Below are 25,498 nucleotides of genomic sequence, written 5' to 3'. Positions count from 1 at the left end.
CACTGACAATTTAAAAGTCAATGAGCATAGCTAAGTTTCAATAAAATGTTATTCACCAAAACAGGTAGTGGGCTAGAAGTGACCTATGGACTAGAGTTTGCCAACGTGTGCTTTATTTTAGATATTCTTTTTTAAAAATCTTCAATGAAATTTAAAACTTAAAAAAATTCCTTGTTTATTCTTTAGTATTTAAAGCATATAGAGACATTTATTTTCTTCTGAGTGCAACTTTGAAAATCTCTCATAAATGTTGATATATAATATTCTTACCACTGACCTTTTTATACATTATATAATTTACATTTATATTTTCTTTTGGTCTAAGAACCAGTTAGGAAGATTACCAGTTTAATTTTTACCTGTCAAAAAATGAAAAGGACTTTGAAAATAGGGATATGTATAAGAATAAGTAAAGGAACACAATTAAGTGGCATTTTAGTACTGATAATGGCACATTGTATTCAATGCAAGTGTGAAAGGCTCAGATTTTAACCCACTGGTTTGTGTTACCAGAACTAGAGCTATTTGGAAAGAATTATAGTACATAGATTATTAACCACAAGAGAAAAGTACTAAATGATGTCACTTTGATGGCCATAGAATGTCTTTAGATTAAGAAGTTCTCTGAAAACAAATTAAAAAAAAAAAAAAAAAAAAAAAACTTCTACAGAAAGAGAGTCATAACACAGTCCTGTGAAATTTGGGAGATGGTCAAGTTATTGAGTATTATTCATTTTGTTTTATTATTTCCCTCTTGTATTATGGTCAGACAATATTTTCTCTTAAATGACTGCATTTTGCAATACACTGATGCTTACATTATAGCTGAAAATGCAACCAAATTTTTCTAGTGTTTTATAAGAGATGAGGGAAAGAATCCTACTCTGAAGGGCATTGGCTTACTTACTAGCTTATTTGTAGATTACTGATATCCCCAGGACTGTAAAAATACTCACTCTATTAGTATTGGGTTCCTTTTCACTTTTCTTGTGTGTGTGTGTGTGTGTGCACGCGCGCGCACGTGCATGCTTAGTCACTCAATAGTATCTGACTCTTCACAACCCCATGGACTGTATCCCACTGGGCTTCCCTGTCCATGAGATTCTCCAGGCAAGAATATTAGAGTTGGTAGCCATTCCCTTCTCCAGGGGATCTTCCTGACCGAGGGATTGAAACTGGGTCTTCTGCAGACAGACACTTTACCATCTGAACCACCAGGGAAGCTCTTTCAACTTCTCTTAGATTTCCACAGATGTGTATTTTGATTATTTTATGTATTTTTATGTTGGTTATTTTAATGCAAGGAATAACGGTATTTATATTTTCTTGGACGATTGTGTCCATCAATAATGCAGTAGTATTGGTACATTTAATATGTTGGGCATTTATTTCTACCTGTTTGGCATTAATATTATGATTCCTTTATTTAAATGAGTTTGCATCTCTTTGTTCATTCTTTGCTTTCAACTTCTGTGAATACTTTTTTTGCAACAGTGTATACTTCTATTTTTCTTTTCCATGGTGTAGTCATATAATCTTTTCTGTTAGTAAGAAGCACTGATGTGAATTTTTCCTTATTATTAAATGTATTTGGTTATTCGAATCACTTTGGCCACCTCATGTGAAGAGTTGACTCATTGGAAAAGACCCTAATGCTGGGAAGGATTGGGGGCAGGAGGAGAAGGGGACAACAGAGGATGAGATGGTTGGATGGCATCACCGACTCGATGGACATGGGTTTGGGTAAACTCCGGGAGTTGGTGATAGACAGGGAGGCCTGGCGTGCTGCAATTCATGGAGTCGCAAAGAGTTGGACACGACTGAGCGACTGAACTGATCTGAATCAGGATCTGAGAGGGAGAGAGAGAGACACTAGCATTCATATAACCATGTTACTTTGAAGTTAATTGATAATCTCTTTTACACCATAAAATCACACAGGTTTTATGGACTAATTTTTTAATGTCTGAATGGAATTTTTAGTCTGAATGGCTAATTGCCAATGAGTCAAATTTATATATTGTGTTATTTTTAGCATCTTTTCTGGGTAGATAATCAGTAACAGGGCTGAGGGTGGCCTAAAAGCACTGGATATGACTAAGCCCAAAAGCTTCACTGTTCTGGACTCCTGTAGACTCCATCAAATGTACACATGCTTCTATTATCAAGAGCATGCAAAGGGTTGAGAGAGTTAATCAGATCTGTGATGGAAAGCAAATGCTTTTCTTGATGACATACTTTAAAAATACAAATCATCAAGACCCCAGGAGACACTAGGATAAAAAAAAAAAAGAAAGAAATCCTTTTTTCCCCTCATTCGAATAAAACTAAAAGGAAGCTACTGGCTTCTTCTCATGATACATATTTTCACTTACTCAGTTACTTTCCATAACAATGATCCAGACTCAGCCATCCTTTGGGGACTGTCCTTCTGATTGAAAATTCACAAAGCAGTCGCCAAGAAGGTTAGTTGTTACAAGTTTTATGGATAAGAACTGAGACTGTCTCTGGTTGTAAACTCTATGGACATATCATTGATTTAGTGGCTCTATTCTCAAATTCTGTAGTAGCTGAATTATGGGGACTGAAGTCGTTCTGCCTCTGTCAGACCATATACCTCTAACCTTTCTGAACATGAAGATGTCTAGTTCCCACATTACAATCTCAAGAGACTGTGTTTTTTTTCCTAAGTGTGTACCTAATTCTTATAGGAGCTCAAAAAATAAGAAATATATATATATATATATATATATATGTGCTTCCCTTGTGGCTCAGCTGGTAAAGAATCCGCCTGCAATGCGGGAAACCTGGGTTTGATCCCTGGGTTGGGAAGATCCCCTGGAGAAGGGAAATGCTACCCATTCCAGTATTCTGGCCTGGAGAATTCCATGGAGAGTCCATGGGGTCGCAAAGAGTCGGACACAATATGAGCAGAAAGAGAATAATTCATACTTACCGCCACAACTCAAAATAGAGAAAATCGGAAGGTTGTAGATTTACTATATTCTTTTACGACTTTCTGCTATCAGGCTATTTCTATCAAAAACAAAAACCCAGATGCATAAGCTGAATGTCACTAAGGCACACTCTCACAAGGTACTATAGCACGGAAGAGCTATGGAATTTTTGAAGAGAGAGGCTTTCAACAAAGGAATTGCATTGAGGGAGGCAACAAACTATAAAGTCCTGTTTTCCCTTTTGGAAAGTTCATTGTAGTGAACTCTTCCTCCTTCGTGTTAGGAAGAGGAAATCAAAAGGAAGATTCCTAGACACTAACACTACAATCCTACTGCCATCATTAGCTTTCCCAGTCAGTCTGGGGGTGGGGGTGGGGGGTGATGATCCACAAGTCCAAGATATGTTATATATAATAAACAGTAATGCAACAGCAGTATCAAATCTTTCCTCAGGCAATTAAACTTTATGCCAAGCTAATTCAATTTTGTTGCTGTTTTATTAACTCCTATGGAAAAAAATCTGCTTTCTCTGGTAAATCACAAGTTTCACAACACATTTCTTAATACAAGCTCCTTGTTCTGCTATTTTGATATATTAAATATCCACCAACGAATTTCTAGGGTCATAAATCTACAGTGATAAAATTAATCCTACTGCTGAAGACAAATAAATATTTTATTGCAGTTTTATGAGCTTTTGTTTCCTCTTCACTTGCAAGTAGATGTTGTTTAGTGGTATGAAGATATTTTGCTCCCATAAAATGTATTGGAAACAATACAGTAGCAGTAGAATTCAGATCTATAAAACTGTTGTGAACCCTAAGACTGAGAACTCAAGCACATCTCGACCCCCAAAATTATAAAGACTAATTTGTCAACAGAAAATACCCAATCACTATATTCAACTCAATTTATATCCTGAGGTCTTTTGCATTTCCAGTTGTAGACACCAATTCTATTTGTGACACTGTTTGTGTGTGAGCAAAAAATTTGAGTTGCAGGAGGGAAGAAAGAGCAACAAACCAAATTCCTAAATGTAGTTCTTTCAATTCTCCAGAGGGCACAAACCTTGGAGGTTACCAGGAATTGCAAAAGTTTGGACAGGGGAAAGAAAGTTCAGGTATAAAGAGGCTCTGTGATGTATATAGAAAGTTTAATTTAGTCCACTTAAACCAGAAAACCTTTCATAAAAAATAGAAATTTAGTATGTAAAGATCAAGTAGCAGAGGATGGATGTAAGTTTGAGCAAACTCCGGGAGATAGGAAAGGACAGGGAAGCCTGGTGTGCTGTAGTCCATGGGGTCACAAAGATTCAGACACAACTCAAGTGACTGGACAACAACAAAAAAGATCTAGTAGTATATTCCCTTCCCTACCATATGCAAGAAAAGGAAACTGAAGTTTAGAGATGGGAGATTACCTACCCTGAAAACATTTTATGCTAGAAAATGGAGTCATTTTCTAAAACCAGACCTGAATTATCTCTCAGTCCCTTAAATTAGGTGTCATCCCTATCATAACACATTAACTGCTAAACATACACACACACACACACAAATTGCAAATTTGAATCAGGCTAAAGTCCACAGGAGTGTTATCCAAGAAGTATTCCAACTTAATCTGTTCTTCATACACCCTGGCCTTCAGTCATTTCTACAAAGGTCTGTTCAGGGTGTTGCTTACTGCTTTCTGGGTCCACACCATTTCACTCCAGACACATTCTCTTCTTGAACTAATTCCCATCCCCTCAGGATCAAATTCTATGGGCAGAGAGGCCTAATTAGTAAGTAGAGACAGGACTACTCATAAGCACTTTTATCTCTGACAGGAAGTAAAGTGCATATGCTAACTTCACTTACACTTTGGCAAATTACAACGAATACCAAAGTAATCTGCAAAGAACTCACCAAGCAGATGAGAGGTATGAGTATAATAATAAATAGGAGGAAAAAGTGAATAGAGGAGGGAACTTCCACTCACAGCCAGGACAAAATAACAGGGACCCCATTAACCCTTCCTACTTAAAACACACAAAAAAGAAACAACGGTTTTTAAGACAATGAAGGCAATGGAGGAAAAGTGATCCTTCATGATGAGAAACAAACAAAATGAAACCCATCATAGACCTAACTTATCAACTTGAGAAAACGTCAAAGTTGTAATGCAGGCAGGGAGAATCCGAGTGGAGCCCAGGATAGTCTGAGTTGAGAAGATGGAGTTAAGAGCCTAGGGAGAAGATGACTAGAGTTTCCAAGATAAAGTATCGGAGTCCCAAAGGAACAGCATTCTTTAATATAAGCCCTTAATAAAAAGCCTAATTTTAATCAACCAAACACATCGTCATCCCAATCAACAGTGTTTTCTAGCCTATTTTTCAGTTAGTATGCTATACAGGTGGTAAAGAATCTGTCTGCCAATGGAGGACCAAAGAGACTTGGGTTCGATCCCTGGGTCAGCAAGATACCCTGTAATAGGAAATGGTGCCCCACTCCAGCATTCTTACCTGGGAAACTCGATGGGCAGAGGAGCCTGGTGGGCTACAGTCCATGGGGTTGCAAAGAGTCAGACACGACTGAGCAAATAAGCACACATGGCTATATAGCTATTTTGGCCAATGAGATGTAAGAAAATATTGTATGAGAAACTTGATAGAAAAGGAATCCCTTTTACCTACTGATAGAAAGCAAGTGTGACAGCTCAAGTTTGAGCAGTCTTATTGGACAATAAAGAAAAGCTATAGGCATCTGGGCCTTTGTGTCTTTTGTCCACACAGCTAATTCCTAGTCCTGTTTGGGTCTCTGTCATTAGTCCACACAGATTACGAAGGTTATATAACTTAATTTCATATACATGGTTCATTCATGTCTGACAGCTCTCTTCTTTCAACACTTCCTTGATTTGAAGTCTTGGACATAGGGAGATTATTCTGTCACTCATACAACATAATGGTAGGTTATGGGAATTTTGAAGGAGAGGAAGAAGGCTGAGATAAAAACAGAGCTTCTTTATACTTGGAACCTGCTATCTGTGTAGGATCAACCTGGGCATGGAGCAAAAACCTGTTTGGGATTTTCTGCCTCTCCATTCTACCTCTCCAGGAGTCAGTCCATGAAGATAGCACAGGGATTCTCTCTATGGGATCCACCACTGTTGAATTATTCTCTATCTGTCCTTTTTCATAAGGTGGGGAGCAGAAAAGTTTTGTTCTGACTACAGTACTCCGCAAAATAATTTGTCTACGCTTCAAATCCTTCCTATCTCATTAAGGATCCAGATTTTTGAAAAACAAGTCAGGAAAAGGCAACCCCTCAATCAGTATCCGGAGAAGGCAATGGCACCCCACTCCAGTACTCTTACCTGGAAAGTCCCATGGACGGAGGAGCCTGGTAGGCTGCAGTCCATGGGGTCGCGAAGAGTCGGACACGACTGAGCGACTTCACTTTCACTTTTCCCTTTCATGCACTGGAGAAGGAAATGGCAACCCACTCCAGTGTTCTTGCCTGGAGAATCCCAGGGACGGCAGAGCCTGGTGGGCTGCCGTCTATGGGGTAGCACAGAGTCGGACACTACTGAAGCGACTTAGCAGTAGCAGCAACAATCAGTATCTATTGTTAAATCCATTCCTTGACTCACTGACCAGTGACAGGGCTGAATGACTAAATTAAAAGAAAAAAGTTGGGCCCTTCAGGAAAGACTAACCAGTAAAAATATTATTCTAACATACCAGATTTAATGATCCTCAAAATTTTCTCCTGGCTTTCGACCCGATGGGTGTTCTGATCTGGGGAAATAATGATTAACAATTTTGGTAGCTTTCTCATTTTATTACTTTTTAGAAAACATTCCCATTTGTTGCCTAGTAAAAACTACTTATAATGAATTCTTTGCCTCTTTTAGAGGGAAAATTTGCCCTTATTGCTTGGGTGGTGCTGACTTTCAGACACATTAAAAAAAATGTGGCATGAAACAATCAAGTAGAACTCACATAAAAAACAGAGAATGACAATGTTCAGCTGAAGTCTATGCAAACAGGGCGAAACCACAACATTCTATAAATGCAAAAAAGATGAACATGGCGTGTCAGAGACTTAGGGCACTCTGGACTCTTCATACAGGAATGGAAACTCCGAAAAGAGCTAAGAGAAAACAGGTTTTAGGAATCATAATTTTAAAAGAAACCATATGAAAGTAAGTAACTCACTTCTTTATTCTTCTTTCTCTTCTAAATTATATTTGGTTTTTACAGAAGAAAGGAACCAACTGAGCTTTTACTAGCAGCCACCCTTACCATTCCACAGACCCCCTCCTCCAAATAAAAACACCACGTGATTTGCCGAGTAATTCTAAAGCAATAGCAGGATAATACTGTGAAATGTTAATTGACATTTTTGGTCCAAGTTTCCTTGTGCTCACTGCCCTTTCTACTCCTAACAGTTGGACAGAGGTGATAGCTTTCCATTTCCCTTGCCCTTAAGGGTAGGCAGGAATAAACAGCAACATTCTGTTTTGGTTATTGAAAACTTATTGAAAAGACAATTTATTGAAAGTAAAAACACTTGTGATTTATAACAGTTTTGACTTTTGAAAGAGAAAGGCATTGTAAAATGATTTAAAATTTAAGATACAGAGCTTGTAGATTTAACACATAGCTTTTATTTTAATACCAAACAAACATAGTGTGGAGGATACAGGCAGATGACATAAGAGTTGACTTCCTATCAAAGACCCAAAAGATAGATAGAAACATTTCCAATACTCAAGCAATGAGCTAGGAGAAGACTAGAAAATAGGACTAGAAATAAAAAGTCTCTATTCTCTTCCTATGCCCACAGTTACTCCTTGACAATACTGTGGCTGAAACCTCAATTAAGGATGGAAATAAGGAAGCAGAAAAGGCTTTCATGTCTCAGTTTACAATTAGAACTCCCAACATGAAGTGACCACAATAGGTTATAAAGGATGATGTATATTCTGTCACAATACAATTTTTTGAGAAGTTATCAGAGATGGGAAAAGTATTTAGATATACAGATGTTATAAACAGTGAAACATCCCAGAAAAGTCAAGTCAGAAGCACTTCTAGAATAGTGATGTGAGGAACTCTGTGGATCCTCTTCCTAACAAAAAACTAATGATCGAAGTATGGAAAACAATTTAAAGATCTCTGGAAGTCATCCTAAGGTCATATAATAAATGGAGAAACACTTATTCAAGAAAATCTACTAACTTTTAGAAGAATAGAGTCAGTGCCATTTGAACTATGACTTGCCCCCTTCCCTCCCCAGGTAAAGTGACAGGCATGTGAAGTTAAGAAGATGGAATAAGTCTTTCATGACAGTCCAAGCCTAGGGTTATGGTATCTGTCAAAGAGGAGCAGATGACCTGTTTCTCACCCTTTCCTCTCCCAGCTTCATGTGCCAAAAGCTCTATTTCAGGCAAAAATGACAGAGAAGTTAGAGGCCCTCTTCCTCTACCTAGGCCTTGTCATAGGACCAAAGTTCTATATCAGGCATGACAGGCTGAGAATACTGGACCTTAAGCATCCTTGTCTTAGTTCACGAGTATAGCTAAGGTTCCATGTTAGGAGAAGAAAGCCAAGAAGACACAGAGTATCCTTGCCTAGAACTCTGCTCATAGAACATGAGTGTCTCTGCAAGAGAAATAGGGTGCTGTCCTCACCTTAAACTCTGAAGCAGTAGCAGATACATTCTGCCTGGGAAGAAGAGGAAGGCTAAAAGAACAAAGCACTCCATACATCTCCTTAAGAGGACTCATCTTATATGGAACGGAGTGTGGGGAAGTTCAAGCCTAAGGACACTGGAATCAACAGTGGTCATTTTGGTGATGAGTAAATTAGTTGGGGGCTTATAGCTCTGTAACAGCAATAAGAGAAAAGACAGAACAGCTAGAAGGTTAGTAGAAATAACTAAGGAAAGAAGCAGCAAAGAAGAGCCCTCCTGGGGGTGGAGGAAGCCTTAAAGTGTGGCCTCAAAGACAACTCCTAGAAACTGGAATCAGATTGTTTCTGTTCAAGCAGAATCAGATCAGACTTCAGAGTAATTTATTTACCAGGGCGTTGTCAAAACAATAGAGCAATCAGCTAGAAATTAGCATAGGCTAACTGCAGCATCCGATACCAATGCAGATGATATTTCATCTGCAACTAAAGCAGTACCTTAAAAAGGAGTTCACAGAAAGAGATAGTCAAAGAGGACAGAGATAAAATCATTTTAACCCAGTGGGGTAGGAGGAGTCATACTCAAGCCTGAACTCTCTGAGCGCAACATCAAGGGTTGCACATTTGGGGAAAAACTAATTTCACTCAACTAAAGCAAGCAACTAACTAGAAAATAAATGCAAACAAACAAGTAGACTAGCAAACAATGATAGTCTTAGAAATAGGGTGTTAGTATCAGAGCTGCTATAATATATTATCAAATATCCAGTTTGGAACCAAAAAAATAACCATGAGAAAGGCAAATAAATAAGAAAGCATATTTTTAGGATTTAAAAGAACAGGCAAAAGAAACTGCATTTTAGAGAGTCCAAATGTTGTACTTTGAGGACAGAAACTTTAAAGTAGCTATTACAAATACATTCAAAGAACTAAAGGAAGTCATACTTACAGAATTAAAGGAAGATATGATGATAATGTCTCACGTATTATAAAAGATCAATGAAAAATAGAAATTATAAATTGAACCAAAAGGAAATTCTGGAGTTTAAAAAGCCCAATAACCAAACAAAAATTTTGCTTCAGGGGTCAACAGGAAATGGGAGTTAGGAGAAGAATAAACCAGTAAACACGAAGACAGTTGGATAGAAATCATAGAATCTGAGAGCAGAAAAAAAGTAAGAATGAGGAACAATGAAAAGAGCCTTGGAGAAATGTAGGACACTATTGAGCATACTAATGTACAATTGCTTCTCATGACTCATGGATTCTGCATTTGTAAATCTGACTACTTGCAAAATGTGTTTGTAACCCCCCAAATGGATACTCAGGGCAAGTTCACAGTCATTTACAAACTTATATAAAGTAATGAATCATCTGAATCACCCAATACATGTTCTAAGCTGAGGTCAAATCAGGCAACACATTGCCCTGTCACGTCAGCTCTCACACGTAACAAGTTTCTTTTCTGACACATATTTAGTGTCAAGTTTTTCATGTTTTTATGCTTTTTGTTGGTGATTTTGCTATTTTAAATGGCCTCAAGTGTAATGAAGTGCTGTCTACAGGCACAAGAAGGCTGTGATGTGCTTTTTAGGAAAAAACGTGTGTTAGATAAGCTTCATTCAAGCATGACTTGCAGTGCTGCTCACCATGAGTTCAATGTTAACAAATTAACAATACTTTACATTCAGGAAAAAGAAGAGGGCATCTGTTTTGTATGTGACACTGCTCCATAAAGTGCTAAGATAATATCCATAGTACATGATGAAGCTACAGAAAGGTAGAGTTTTATGGGTAAACTTTTCAGATACACTTGTAGATTTGTGAGTTGATGAACAATTAAAAAAAAAAATGTAGTGTACAGATTGCTTTGAGGCTGAATTCCAAAGAATTTTATGGTCAAACAGTTAATGAAAACATGACCAATTCCTTAAAAAGTCTTCTAAAAAATAGAAGAGGATAGAATACTTCTCAACTCATTCTATTATTTCAATTTACCCTGATGCCAAAACTGGACAAATACAAGAAATACCCATATATAATTTGAGATAATGTGGGTGTGGGATTTGATCTGTTCTCAAAAATGAGGACTATTTCTGGCTTAGAAGTGAACCATAGTTCTGATGATAATAATTCATATTAGTATATATCTGTGTTGTAGTGCTCAATTGTGTAATCTTCAGTCTTAAATGTTGTTTCATGGCTGCAATTCCATCAAACAATATTTATATAATAAATTATCTCCCCCGCATAGAGAAGAAAATCTTAAACAGCTGCAGTGATTATTATCAGAAACTTTATATGCAACCATAACATCAAACGGTGTTGCTGTTGTTCAGCCGCTAAATCGTGTCCGACTCTTTGTGACCTAAAGGACCGCAGTATAGTATGCCAGGCTTCCCTGTTCTTCACTATCTCCCAGTTTACTCAAACTCATGTCCATTGAATCGGTGATGCCATTCAACTGTCTCATCCTCTGTGGCCTCCTACTCCTCCTGTACTCAATCTTTCCCAGCATCAAGGTCTTTTCCAATGAGTTGGCTAGCTCAAACAGTGATGCATATGTAAATTTATCATGTGATCAGATGATAATAGTCTTCTTCAGCCAAAGCTGACAAATCACAAAAACGAAGGACTGAAACCTGATACCAAAATAATTTTCTCTTCCTGTGTTAAACAACACAGAGACTGAGCATACTTCCTCTGACTATGTTAAACAATACTGAGAACAAGCAAAGTAAAATCGGGTTTTTGCTCCAGGGAATACTCACTTCTGGAAGATAAGACTGAGCAAATGAGAGCAGCTTACTTATGGAGACTAAGCTTACTTGTCATACCTTACTTCAAAACCCTCACTTCTCTGTACATGCCAATCCAAATCAGTTATGTCATGAACTCTGCCCGGTCCCAGCTAGTTTCCCTTCTTGCAAGATTCACCTGAAAATTACTCTTTAAAATTCTAAAATCATGCAAATATTCCCCACCTCCCCAGTTTTCCCCTTCAGAGATGTTACCAAGAGTGTGACAGTTATAGTTTATTTTCCCTTATTGCAATATGTCAAATAAATTTAGCTTTACTGAATTCAGGATTTTCTGTTGGTCTTTTGGGGCAGTTGTCACACCCCTTAAGATTTTTGTATCCTATTGGACAGTGAGTTTTTAAAGACAGGCTCTTATACTCTACTCTCCATGTATATGTCAGAAAGTACCCCCCAAAATAATGACTGCATTCACCAGGCAGTTAGAGAAACCTATGAAACTGAAACACTGCCTTTTATTTTACCAATAGCTTTAGTGGAGGAACAAATGCATTATAGTATCATGCTTTGCTGCTAAGTCACTTCAGTCGTGTCCGACTCTGTGTGACCCTATAGACGGCAGCCCACCACGCTCCGCCGTCCCTGGGATTCTCCAGGCAAGAATACTGGAGTGGGTTGCCATTTCCTTCTCCAGTGCATGAAAGGGAAAAGTGAAAGTGAAGTCGCTCAGTCGTCCAACTCTTAGCGACCCCATGGACCTTAGCCTACCAGGCTCCTCCATCCATGGGATTTTCCAGGCAAGAGTACTGGAGTGGGGTGCCATTGCCTTCTCCGGTATCATGCTTTAGAGACTAACAATAATAATATTTTGTTTCATTGCTTTCTAATTAACGTGGAAATTATCTAAAACGGAAAAATGAAACTCTGAGGATCATATCAGCCTAGAGAAGCAGTAAAATTTGCTGTTTTATAAAGACGGCATTTTACAGAGAAAAACAGAGGAACATGTAGAAGGGCTTTAACTAAATCATTCATAATATGATAAGTAATCTATTCCTAAGATAGATTTAAAGGTATTTGACAGTATGGGAATGTACTTATTTATTCAATAAATATGTTTTAATAACTACTATAGGCTGAGTCAAGTTTTTAGAATTGGTGCATAATGGTTAATAAAGCGAATGTTCTCCAAATACATGGGACTTGTATTCTAGTTGTAAGAAGGCAAATCTTTCAGAAGTTAACACATACATAAATATAGAATTACCAATTGTGGTAAGTACTATGAAGTGTAGTGAAAGAGACTAAAAACAGACTCAATGGGTACAAGGAGATTAAGTAGACTTCGCAGAAGACCAGGCATAAGATTAAATTGGAATGTACTGATATTTTTCTCTACCTTGACCTCAAGGATTAGGCTAAAGCTCCCAGCAAGTTAGAAATGTACAATTTTCCCAAGATAGAGGAGGAAAAACAAAAGTGAAATTTCAATTATCTTACATAATGGGAATAATAGATGACAGGAATGAGATATGTTTCATCAATCTTAAATAAAACAACACACTAGATTTGAGGAGGAAGGATTGAGATCATGTAAAACTCAGCACTCCATGCAGCCGCAAACAGTTGGACAAAACTTAGCACATGACACACAGGACACACAACTCAGCGCTAGAAATTCTATTTCCACACAGCATTTCCAAAACCTTTAGACAAAGTTATTCTGAAAGAAGTTGGAATTGGGACTTGTTATGAAACCCTAAAGAAACCAAAGTTACTGACAGGATACAGCATTCTAACTTACTTACTGAACTATGCATTTTCAGTAAATACACATCACATTGCTTACCTAGAATGTACAGGACATAACCTGTTCTATATTAATGCATTTGGGTGTCTAAACTCCTAAAGAACATACAAATGGGATAAAAATCACTTAAGCATGAAACATACATATTTACCCAATCATAATTTAGTACTAAATAAAGAGTTTAAATTGTTTCTAAATGAAGTCTTATATGCATACTAAATGGCAGGTGCTTCATAAGATTTTCAGTAAATTTCACAATTCAGTAATTCTATTTACAGAAGAGAAAACTAAAGCTCACAGAAACTAAATAAATTACCAAAGGTCCACCACAAAGAAATTGTGTAAATGGGTTTTTAAAACAGGTTTCCACACTTTCTTTTCTTGTACACTTGTTCTTCCAAAGTGACCCTGAACTTATTATTTGTCAACAATTTTTAGGTATGTTCCAATAAAATGTTAGAAGTAGGAGAAACTAAGATCCAACCTATTACACCTTTAGTCAGATATAAAGCCTACGAAAACATATGAGTTTTCACTATCACATCAGTGAAAATAAAGTTTAAGAACACATTGTTTTGATTTGTAAATCTAGGGCATAGAGGTAGTTTCATACATTGTGGATAGATGTGTGAATACATGAAATATCTAAGGAGGTAAAACTGGAAAAATCTACCAAAATTACAAATACACAAATGCTTCATTCCAATAATTCTAAATTTATTATTATTATTATTATTATTTTTTTTGGCAGCCACTCAGCATGTAGGATCTTAGCTCCCTGACCAGGGATCAAACTTGTACCCCCTGCGTTGGAAGCATGGAGTTTTAACCACTGAACTGCCAGGGTATTCCCTCAATAATTCTAAATTTGAGTTTGACATGCCTCTGTCCTGGTAAAGAAACCCTCTGGTGACGGTCTGCCCAACTCTCACAATCCTGCACAGTATTTTCACCAGTTTCTCAACCACTGGCTCATTTCTCTTCTGAATACACTGATTACCCGGAACCATACTCTTAATAGTCGTGACCTTGATTATTGCTTGGAATCCCTGTCTACCCTGCCCAGTTCACTTGATGAGACTCCCTTATGTATAAACATTCACCTGAATGAAGTCTGCATTCATCACAACCTTTCTACAATTAGCATTAGCAACTGGTTACCACTGCTCCTCAACAGTCAAATTTACAATCCTCCCACCATCTCCGTTTTCCCAGTGCTGTTGGGAGGTCATAGCATACTCGCCAACTCAGCCTGTCCAATATATAATACCTTTAAAAATTAATTGTATTACACCCCATTGTGCATAGCACTAAACCACCAAGGACAAGGAAAGGGAATTTTTGAAACACTTTTCAGAAACTGTCCTCGGCTAGCAACTTCAACATATTCTACCTGATTCAATCTTCATTGCAGACCTTTAGTGTAGATATTATTTTCTTCATTTTCTCTTGAGTAAACCAAGACCTAGAGAAAGTACCTTTCTTCAGGTCATGTATTTAAGACTGAGCTGTGATTATAGCCAGCTCTCTTGACTTTCAATCTAGTACCATTTTTAATTAAACTGCTTGGCCTTTAAACCACCTCCCTTTTAATCAGAAAGGGATATTCAATCAGAAGTCTATTTCCATTTCAGCAGCTTCAATGAATCTAGAAGAATTAATGTTTTTTTTTTCCATATGCCATTTTTTTTTATTTCTCAGGTACTGTATAAATTCATTGTCAAATGGCTTTAACATCCTTTAAATATTCCTTCATATTTTGTTACACTGGCCCTTTTTGTTTGTTTTTGTTATCTACCCTATACAATCTAGATCAAAGTCATAACATGATACTTTCTTCATTTATGGAAACTTGTAGATTATTTTTCCTTGTAAATCAGCTATATGCTATGTCTTTTCTAGGTGTGAAACATACACAATCTCTATTTTGGCAGCACGTGACTTATGAAGCCTTACAAATGGAACGTGCCATCTGTTTGATATCTAAGGATTTCAAGCTATGTTTGTCATAAAATATATTTAATCTGAATTGATAATTACATATGTTTGATCAGTTTTAATTTTCATGAGTTTAGAGGCTATCTCTGAATGTGACTTTGCTCTTCATCTTTTTTTTTAATTTAAATTGCTATTGGCTCTTAATTCCAATTGGTATGGACTACTTCATCAAGTATATGTACCTGATTTGAGGCACTTTAAAATGCCCCATCTCTGCTTTAAATTTTCTCATTAGCTGGGAAGGAAGGATTGGCGGCAGGAGGAGAAGGGGACGATAGAGGATGAGATGGTTGGATGGCATCACAGACTCGATGGACATGGGTTTGGATAGACTCCGGGAGTTGGTGATGGACCGGGAGGCCTGGCGTGCTGTGTTTCATGGGGTCGCAAAGAGTCAGACATGGCTGAGTGACTGAACTGAACTGAACGCTGTGTGTTCTTGCCACCTCTTCTTAATATCTTCTGTTTCTGTTAGATCCATACTATTTCTGTACTATATTGATCCCATCTTTGCATGAAATGTTCCCTTGGTATCTCTAATTTTTTGAATAGATCTCTAGTCTTTCCCATTATATTATTTTCCTCTATTTCTTTGCACTGATCTCTGAGGATGGTTTTCTTATCTCTCTTTGCTATTCTTTGGAGCTCTGCATTCAAATGGGTATATCTTTCCTTTTCTCTTTTGTTTGTTGCTTCTCTTCTTTTCATAGCTATTTGTAAGGCCTCCTCAGACAGCCATTTTGCTTTTTTTGCATTTCTTTTTCTTGGGGATGGTCTTGATCCCTGTTTCCTGTATAATGTCACGAGCTTTCATCCATAGTTCATCAGGCATTCTGTATATCAGATCTAGTCCCTTAAATCTATTTCTCATTTCCACTGTGTAATCATAAGAGATTTGATTTAGGTCATACCTGAATGATCTAGTGGTTTTCCCTACTTTCTTCACTTTAAGTCTGAATTTGGCAATAAGGAGTTCATGATCTCCTCATGAGCCACAGTAGAATATATGCATACACACACACACACACACACACACACACACACACACATAATCAAATCACTTTGCTGTGCATCTGAACACTAACACTGCATTGCAAATTAACTAATTTTCAATAAAAGAAAATTTAAAAAAATGTTTAAAAAACTAACGAATCTTAGTAAGATAGATTTCTTTTTGGGGGGAAAACAAAGTCCCTTTTCGATTTATTTTTTTCATAAGTGAAACAATTACCAGTGTTTGTATTCATAAATGTCAGGTGGCTAAGGTAAACTTTCAGAAAGTGGGGGACACCCACAATGTTTTTGTAAAGTCATTCTACATTATTAATAAGAAAGTAAGTGTTATTCACTCAGTCATGTCCCAGTCTTTGCAACCCCATGGAGTGTAGTCCACCCGGCTCCTTTGTCCTTGGGAATATTAGAGTGGGTAGTCATTGTCTTCTCCAGGGGATCTTCCTGGCCCATGGATTGAACCCGTGTCTCCCGAATTTCAGGCAGATTCTTTACTATCTGAGCCAGGTGGGCCATAAAGAAGGCTGAGCATGAAAGAATTGATGCTTTCAGTTTTCGGTGCTGGATAACACTCTCAAGTTCCCCTTGGACAGCAAGGAGAACAAACAAGTCAATGCTAAAAGAAATCAACCCTGAATATTCATTGGAAGCACTGATGCTGCAGCTGAAGCTCCAGTACTTTTGCCACTTGATGTGAAGAGTCAGTTCATTGGAAAAGACCTTGATGCTGGGGAAGATTAAGGGTAGGAAGAAAAGGGTGTGACAGAGAATAAGATGGTTGGATGGCATGGTCAGCTCAATGGAGATGCGTTTGATCAAACTCCAGGAGACAGTGAAGGTCAGGGAAGCCCTACATACTGCAATCCATGGTGTCACAGAGTCGGACATGACTTAGTGACTGAGCAACTACAACTCTTTTAATACTGTTCACGGGGTTCTCAAGCAAGAATACTGAAGTTCTTTGCTATCCCTTCTCCAGTGGACCACGTTTTGTCAGAACTCTCCACCATGACCTGTCCATCTTTGGTAGCCCTGCATGGCATGGCTCATAGCTTCACTGAGTTGCACAAGGCTGTGATCCATATGATCATTTTGGTTAACTTTCTGTGATTGTGGTTTTTGTTCTGGAGGCTGTGAAATTACAGTTTTTATTTCTTCTGTCTGACCTTGGATGGATGATCATAAGAGGATTATTCAGGCTTCCTTATGGGAGGGACTGGCTGTGGGGAAACTGGATATTGCTCTGTTGGGCAGGACCATACTCAGTAAGTCTTTAAACTAACTGACTGCTTGTGAATGGGGTCGAAGCTCCAATACTTTGGCCACCTGGTGTGAAAAGCCAACTCATTGGAAAAGACCCTGACACTGGGAAAGATTGAAGCCAAGGGGAGAAAGGGGCAGAGGAGGATGAGGTGGTTAGACAGCATCACTGACTCAGTGAGTTTGAGCAAACTCCAGGAGATAGTGAAGGACAGGAAGGCCTGGCTTGCTGCAGTCCATGGGGTCACAAAGAGTCAGATACTAGTTAGTGACTGAATAAAAACAACAGCAAATCTTTTTATAGTTTCAAACTGTTTCTTTTCAGTTGAGTCAAAAGAAGTATTGCATATCTTTTTTACAATAGCATAGTTCTCAGGCAGAGCACTAAATAAGCTTCAGTCAACACTTCCACACAAATAACCAACCAAGACCTACTGTACAGCAAAGGGAACACTGGTCACTGTAAGGTAACAACCTAAATTGATAAAGAATCTGAAAAAATAATAGATACATGTATATGTATAATTGAATCACTTTGCTGTACACCTGGAACTATCACAATATTATTGATCAACTGTTCTTCAAAATGGGCTACCCAGGTGGCTCAGTGTAAAGAATCTGCCTGTCAATGTGGGAGATACAGTTTTGATCGCTGAGTTGAGAAGATCCCCTGGAGCAGGAAATGGCAACTCGCTCCAGTATTCTTGCCTGGAGAATCCCAAAGACAGAGGAACCTGCTGGGCTACAGTCCATGGGGTTGCAAAGAGACAAACATGATTGTGGAACTGAGCATAATAGCAGTAGGATTTCCTGGTATAACTCCAGGAATCCACTTTTGAATAATTCTTTACACAAAAACCTTCACTGATTTAGAGCTAACTACACTCTCTCCTTTTTATGCTACTCTAGGGTTTGAGGAGCTAGACTAGACAGGTGTAGGGGTTCTAAAGCAATCTCTCTAACCAGAACCATAGCTATTTAAGTAGAGGCTGGATGACCACTCAATGGATCATTCTGAACGGATTTCAAACTTTTATGAGCTGTAGGAGTGATGATTTTGCCCATACATGCTAATTCTCTGATCTGACTCTGCTTTTCATACCCGAGTTGAAAGACAAGTTCAAGATATTTTAATGATGACACTTCAGCAAAATCCTTATCACACAGAGTTCTTTAGATAGTTTAAAATCTGCATTCAGGCTTTTACATCTGCTATCACAAATATTATTATAGCACTATAATATTGGAGTGTCCTTTCAAACTAGGTTTGGTCATGGGGTTTCAGTTTTATTAAACTCTTTTTTTTCATAACACATGTTGCTCACAGTGACACATTCTCTGGAGCCAATGAGAATTATGTACAAATTATTTTCTTCTTATTAATGCAATTATATTTGAAAATTGTAAGTATTTTTCTACATAAGAATATTTCTGAGTTTAATTGATTTAAATATATTTACAAAATAATTTCATACATCGATGTTTCTGTTCATGGATGTTTGTAATGGGCTTACAGTTGGTGATATCAAACATTTCATTCTGCTTTAGTTATAAAACAATAATTTTTTTTTCTTTATTTTTTTTTAATAAATTTATTTATTTTAGTTGGGGGCTAATTACTTTACAATATTGTAGTGGTTTTTGCCATACATTGACATGAATCAGCCATGGGTTTACATATGTTCCCCATCCTAAACCCCCCTCCCACCTCCCTCCCCATCCCATCCCTCTGGGTCATCCCATTGCACCAGCCCTGAGCATTTGTCTCATGCATCGAACCTGGAGTGGTGTTCTGTTTCACATATGATAACATACATGTTTCAAAACTATTGTCCCAGAACGTCCCACCCTCACCTTCTCCCTCAGAGTCCATAAGACTGTTCTATGCATCTGTGTCTCTTATTCTGTCTCGCATATAGGGTTATCGTTACCATCTTTCAAATTCCATATATATGCATTAGTATACTGTATTGGTGTTTTTCTTTCTTGCTTACTTAACAATAATTTAATATAAGGATTCTGATCCAGGATTTAGTGCTCTGGTTTCTAAATTCCCCTTGGCAAATGGCATTCTTATTCTTTGTCTTATATTTCTTTGCTATGAATTGTAAATATCATTGCTTATTTCTCTATACCATATGGATTTATAAATTAAATTTAAATGAGTGAAATAGATGCTTTAATCATCTTTAAATATAATTGAATAAGGGAACTATTTTCATTAATATCTTGTTAATCTAATTCCAGAATTGTCAAAAAAACAACTATTTTGAGAAGTACTGGTGTGAAAACTTCACCTGGTGTGAAGTTCCAGTAGTACAATAGGATTCATAATTATCAATTAGTGTACGTCTGAAAACAATATTTAAAAATTATGATTTGCATAAGCATAGATCAATCAATACAAATTATTATAATAAAAATTAAAAATCAGATGATTTTCTACCTGAATGCTTATTTTATATAATATTAAATATTAAGGCTTCATAATAAACTCAACTGTTTTCCAATACCAAATTTCACAAGTGGTCAACTTTTTATTTTCTCTAGTCTTAGTGTTTTGTCTACATAGAGACTTTATGTAGAAGTTAAAAATTAAAGATAAGAGACATACAAGTTCTCTACTGTTCAGTTAACTTATATGAAATAATTGGGTTATTGGCAAGATCTACTAATGATGATGCAATACCTCTGAGGTCCTGTTAGTCGTAGCTGAGAAACTTTATATAATTCACCTGTATACAGGACATGTGGTAGTACTTTTAAGGCTATCCAAAGGCACCATTTTTAAGTCAACAAAGATACTTATTGTAGTTGAGCTAGTTGGAATTTTGAAATCTTACTATTTTGCTTCTTTCTTGGTGTACTAACAACTGCTTGGGGCCCTGGCCATGAACCTATGTCAGGCAAGTTCATAGGTAAGTTTCCCTCCCCCCCCCACAAGAAATCTCATAATTAGAGACTCTCAGGTTTAAATTAACCTTAAAATCATATAATCACCACTCATCCACAATGATATGACATTTAAATTGCTTTTTCAGCTTACAAAACATCAAGAAAGATAGACTCAAATAATACTATCAATTTATAAGTAAAAATATTTTGAGTCCTTATTTCTTATGACATATTTACATTAGAATAATAATAAAGTTAGCATTAAATTAGAATAATTATGCAATTCAAATTTGCATCAAAATTTTTCTCCATTTATGTTACAACTCACATATGTTTCAATGACACTGCACAAGTTTTAAAAACATCTTTTAAAAACTACATATTACTCAAAGAGACACATTATGTTTTAATTATCCATTTCTCCACTGTTGAACATTCTATTTCATTCTCAAGTTTCCCATAGCTCTGAAAAATTGTGTAGAATATAACTGTAAATAACAATTTTTCTCTGTTAAAAAATATTTTCCATTAGCGTGTCTTCCTAGAAAGAGTATTGTTGAACAAATTAAAAGTGAAAAATTTATTTCTTCATCATTATTTCTAAACCTTATTAATAAGATCTAACTCTTACTTCTTGACAACTTTTTTTGCTCTGTTGTGGGGTCTCACTTTAGAATAAGGAAATAAAATGAGGCCATTGCACTTTGTTTCCACTCAGGTATAAAATCTTCATCTTGGAGAACTAAAACATGAAGATATTCATCCACTTGTTTTTGGAAAACAATATATTTTTCACAGAATATATTTCATTACATTTATGTTTTCTCTTGTCTTTTCTTTGCAAAATTTCTGGCAAGTTTCCCATCCCATTAGTCATCCAGTAGCCTGTAACCAGGAAGGATGGATGACTGATCCTATAGTAAGATGGGAGGAGGCATAGGAATCATATAGCAGAAACATAAAGGAGTGAGAAGGTTATGCATATCATGGATGTATGAACTGCTGCTATTTGGTACTGAAATGTCAGATAGTAAGTGTAATTAGCAGGGAAACACCTCGTGACATTGTGTGGAAAAATATATGTTTATATACACAGTTTTGGTCCAAGAAATATTTATTGAACGTGTGAGCTTATAATAGGTACTCCCTGATATCTCAGTTGGTAAAGAATCTGCCTGGAATGCAGGAGACCACGGTTGGATTCCTGGGTCAGGAAGGTCCGCTGGAGAAGAGATATGTTACCCACTCCAGTATTCTTGGGCTTCCCTTGTGGCTCAGATGGTAAAGAATCCACCTGCAATGCAGGAGACCTGGGTTCAATCCCAGGGTTGGGAAGATTCCCTGGAAAAGGGAAAGGCTACCCACTCCAGTATTCTGGCCTAGCGAATTCAATGAACTGTATAGTCCATGGGGTCGCAAAGAGTCGGACATCACTGAGCAACTTTCACTTTCACTTTTTTTTTCCACTTCTTAAGTAAATACTTTATATGTTTGTGTTAGTCTCTGTATACAACAATATATGTGTAGTTCTTTATCTATCTTACCTAGCAATCTATTATTTCTTTCTCTTCCATACTTATTATTCCATATTATTTTTTTTAGAACTTTGAAAATAAGGATTTCCTTTGCTTGAAAGATCCTTGTGTACTGAACACCCATGCAAGAGCTTCTATACCCAAGTCTATAAAAGCTGTAAATGTACTGAAAATGACTATATTAAATCATATCGTAATAGAATTTTGAAAAAATAGAAGTATCAAATAATGAACACACTATCTTAAAAATAAATTAATCCAGAAAATACTATTTCCTATAGGCAATTAAAAATATTCATATTAACATGATACAGTGTATCAGAAACTAAATTTTAGGAGTTCACCTTCCTTTCAAATGTTTATTTCTGTTTCTCATCAGTTCAGTTCAGTTCAGTTGCTCAATCGTGTCTGACTTTTTGCAACCTCATGAACTGCGGCACACAGGGCCTCCTTGTCCATCACCAACTCCCGGAGTTTCCCCAAACTCATGTCCATTGAGTCGGTGATGCCGTCCAACCAACTCATCCTCTGTCGTCCCCTTCTACTCCTGTCCTCAATTTTTCCCATCATCAGGGTCTTTTCAAATGAGTCAGCTCTTCACATCAGGTGGCCAAAGTATTGGAGCTTCAGCTTCAGCATCAGTCGTTCCAATGAACACCCAGGACTGATTTCCTTCAGGATGGACTGGTTGGATCTCCTTGCAGTCCAAGGGACTCTCAAGAGTCTTCTCCAACACCACAGGTCAAAAGCATCAATTCTTCGGCACTCAGCTTTCTTTGTAGTCCAGTTCTCACATCCATATATGACTACTGGAAAAAAACATAGCCTTGACTAGATGGACCTTTGTTGGCAAAGTAATGTCTCTGCTTTTTAATATACTGTCTAGGTTGGTCATAACTTTCCTTCCAAGGCGTAAGCATCTTTTAATTTCATGGCTTCAGTCACAATCTGCAGTGATTTTGGAGCCCCCCAAAATAAAGTCAGCCACTGTTTCCACTGTTTCCCCATCTATTTGCCATGAAGTGATGGAACCGGATGCCATGATCTTAGCTTTCTGAATGTTGAGCTTTAAGCCAACTTTTTCACTCTTCAGCAGGAAAAAAAAAAAAGAGCACTTGAAATCCTTCTAGGTTTATGGTCAGGGGACGCAGTCATGATTTACCTATCCATGTTAGTCTATCAGTCGTGTCCCACTCTTTGCAATCCCATGACTATAGACTGCCAAGCTCTTCTGTCCATGGAATTCTCCAGGCAAGAATGCTAGAGGGGTTGCCATTTTCTCCTCTAGGGGATCCTCCTGACCCAGGGGTTGAACCCAGTTCTTCTGCATTTCATGCAGATTCTTTACCAGCTGAGCCACCAAGGAAGCCCTATTTGCACATGGTGAATGGAAATTTATCAAACATTTGCTCATCACCTAATAGGTTTCAGGCACTGAAGCCATAGTGGCAGATTCTATGGTAAGAGCCCCAAGTGGTGCTAGTGATAAAGAACCCGCCTGCCAATTCAGGACACATAAGAGATGTGGGTTCAGTCCCTGGGTTGGGAAGATCTCCTGGAGAAGGGCATGTCAACTCACTCTAGTATTCTTGTCTGGAGAATCCCATGGACAGAGGAGCCTGGCAAGCTATAGTCCATACAGTCACAAAGAGTTAGACACGACTGAAGTGACTTAGTATGCAGGCACCCATGCTAAGAGTGGAAACAGAGCTGAAAAACTTTAGTGTTCTGGATGGTTCCAATTGTAGTGTGTCATCAGTGCAATACATATTTCCTTATATTCAATGCTTGTGATAGATACTTGTCGATGTTATATTTCTTTCCACAGTTAGAGCTGAGGGTTCAAATGTAAATTCACATGGAATAGAAAATAACTCCTACCTGTGTGTAGCAATTCTCAACTTACAAGATACATCTGAAAATTATAGTTTGTAAGCTGATGGACAGAGCGAAGGGCTCATGAGGCACTGAGATGACTTTGCAGAATCACTTTGAGCTGAACTAAGAGAAGAATCCAGCTCTTACGTAGACAGAACACTGATTTCTCAATAAATTACACACCAGACATTGCTCTAAAGGTGTTTAACAGGTGACAGGTGCTAGGGGTCTGTAGAAATGGAAATCATCTTGGAAAAATTTTAAAAAGGCTTGAAACAAGAACTGAGACAAAAGTGACAAGGAGATGGTTCATAGTAAAATAATCATTCTTCCTTTGTTGTAAGAAATTCAGATCAAATTTCTTTCATGGTTAATCAGGATCGTTTTTTGGGGGTTTTTTTGTGTGTTTTTTTTTTTTTTTTTTTTACTTATTTGTAGATAATTCAGGACGTAGGAAGGTATTACTTCCTAAATGGATGTCCTCACACCTCCCAACAACGTGACTGAATTTGTTCTCTTGGGACTCACACAGAATCCACACTTGCAGAAAATTCTCTTCATTGTCTTTTTGCTCATTTTCCTGTTTACTGTGTTGGCCAACCTGCTCATTGTCATCACCATCTCTCTCAGCCCCACGCTTTCTGTTCCCATGTACTTCTTTCTCACTCACTTGTCCTTCTTAGATGGCATCTTCACCTCTGTCACCACCTCCAAACTGATCACTGACCTGCTGTACCAGAGGAGAACCATCTCCTGGAGTGGCTGCCTGATTCAGATCTTTCTGGAACACACAGTGGGAGGTTCAGAGATCATCCTTCTCATTTCCATGTCCTATGACCGCTACGTGGCCATCTGCAAGCCTCTGAGCTACACGACCATCATGCGACAGGGGCTCTGCCAGCTCCTGGTGGTGGTGGCCTGGATTGAGGGGGTCCTACATGCCACCGTGCAGATTATTTTCTTTGTCAACTCGACCTTCTGTGGTCCTGACATCATTGATCACTTCATGTGTAATTTCTTCTCACTGCTGGAACTCGCCTGCAGTGACACCTACAAGCTTGGCATCATGGTGGCAGGTAACACTGCAGAAATGTGTTTAGTTTTTTTTTTATCATGCTCTTCATCTCCTACACAGTTATCCTGCACTCTCTGAAATCCCATGGCTCTGAAGCATGACACAAAGCCCTCTCTACACGTGGCTCCCATTTCACAGTAGTGGTGCCTTTTTTGGTCCCTGTATATTCACCTATATGCGTCCTGTGGTCACCTACCCTGTGGACAAATTCGTGGCTATGTTCTTTGCAATCCTCACTCCCATGTGAAATCCTATCATTTACACAGTGAGAAACACAGAGGTGAAAAATGTCATGAGGAGTTTGTTGAAGAGGAGAGTGACTTAGGCTGTTCATGGTGCCAAGAAAGCGATTGTTTATATGCATTCAGAGGGCTATACCTGTTGTAAAGTGTGAAATAAAAGTAAGAAATTTTGTAGATCATTTAAAAAGAGAGAGAGAGAGATCCAGGAACTAATACTTGTTGGGTTTTTTTTTTTTTTTTTTTAATTTTGGCTAGGCATTATTGTAGGCATACTGATATTTTAATGTACACTGCCAAGGTTTCAGTATTCATAGGTTCAGAATAGGCAATGAAAAGAACATTAAATCCACAGTTTGATAATTGTAGAGTAAGAAGTTTTTCTCCAGAGTCTTACTGCTGCT

At 37.7% G+C, this 25,498-nt stretch overlaps 2 protein-coding genes across 14 annotated transcripts in view; one reads left to right on the top strand and one right to left on the bottom strand.

The window, feature by feature from the left end:
* LOC145505927 (neurotrypsin-like) overlaps window positions 1-25,039 on the top strand; it is a 73,651-nt gene extending 48,612 nt beyond the window's left edge. The window contains 1 exon segment of the mRNA XM_081489284.1: window positions 24,464-25,039. Coding sequence (XP_081345410.1) covers window positions 24,464-24,933 — 470 coding nt within the window. The 3' untranslated portion in view covers window positions 24,934-25,039.
* LOC145506702 (uncharacterized) overlaps window positions 1-25,498 on the bottom strand; it is a 102,702-nt gene that overhangs the window by 53,730 nt on the left and 23,474 nt on the right. For 3 of the 13 annotated variants that reach the window (XR_014054210.1, XR_014054220.1, XR_014054217.1), the window contains exon 2: window positions 6,682-6,738. The exons of 7 other annotated variants lie outside the window; for them this stretch is intronic. The gene's annotated coding sequence lies outside the window, so the exon portion shown is untranslated. Of the gene's footprint in view, window positions 1-6,681; window positions 6,739-6,942; window positions 12,227-20,490; window positions 22,990-25,498 lie in introns of those variants that run through there. 3 more of the 13 variants (XR_014054216.1, XR_014054215.1, XR_014054233.1) reach the window with 3 other exon arrangements.

Source organism: Giraffa tippelskirchi, chromosome 1, assembly GCF_054371585.1.
Source record: "Giraffa tippelskirchi isolate mGirTip1 chromosome 1, T2T-mGirTip1v1.2.pri, whole genome shotgun sequence".
Lineage (NCBI taxonomy): Eukaryota > Metazoa > Chordata > Mammalia > Artiodactyla > Giraffidae > Giraffa > Giraffa tippelskirchi.
The sequence above is the reverse complement of the archived record's forward strand: the minus strand, read 5'-3'. Positions and strand labels throughout refer to the sequence as shown.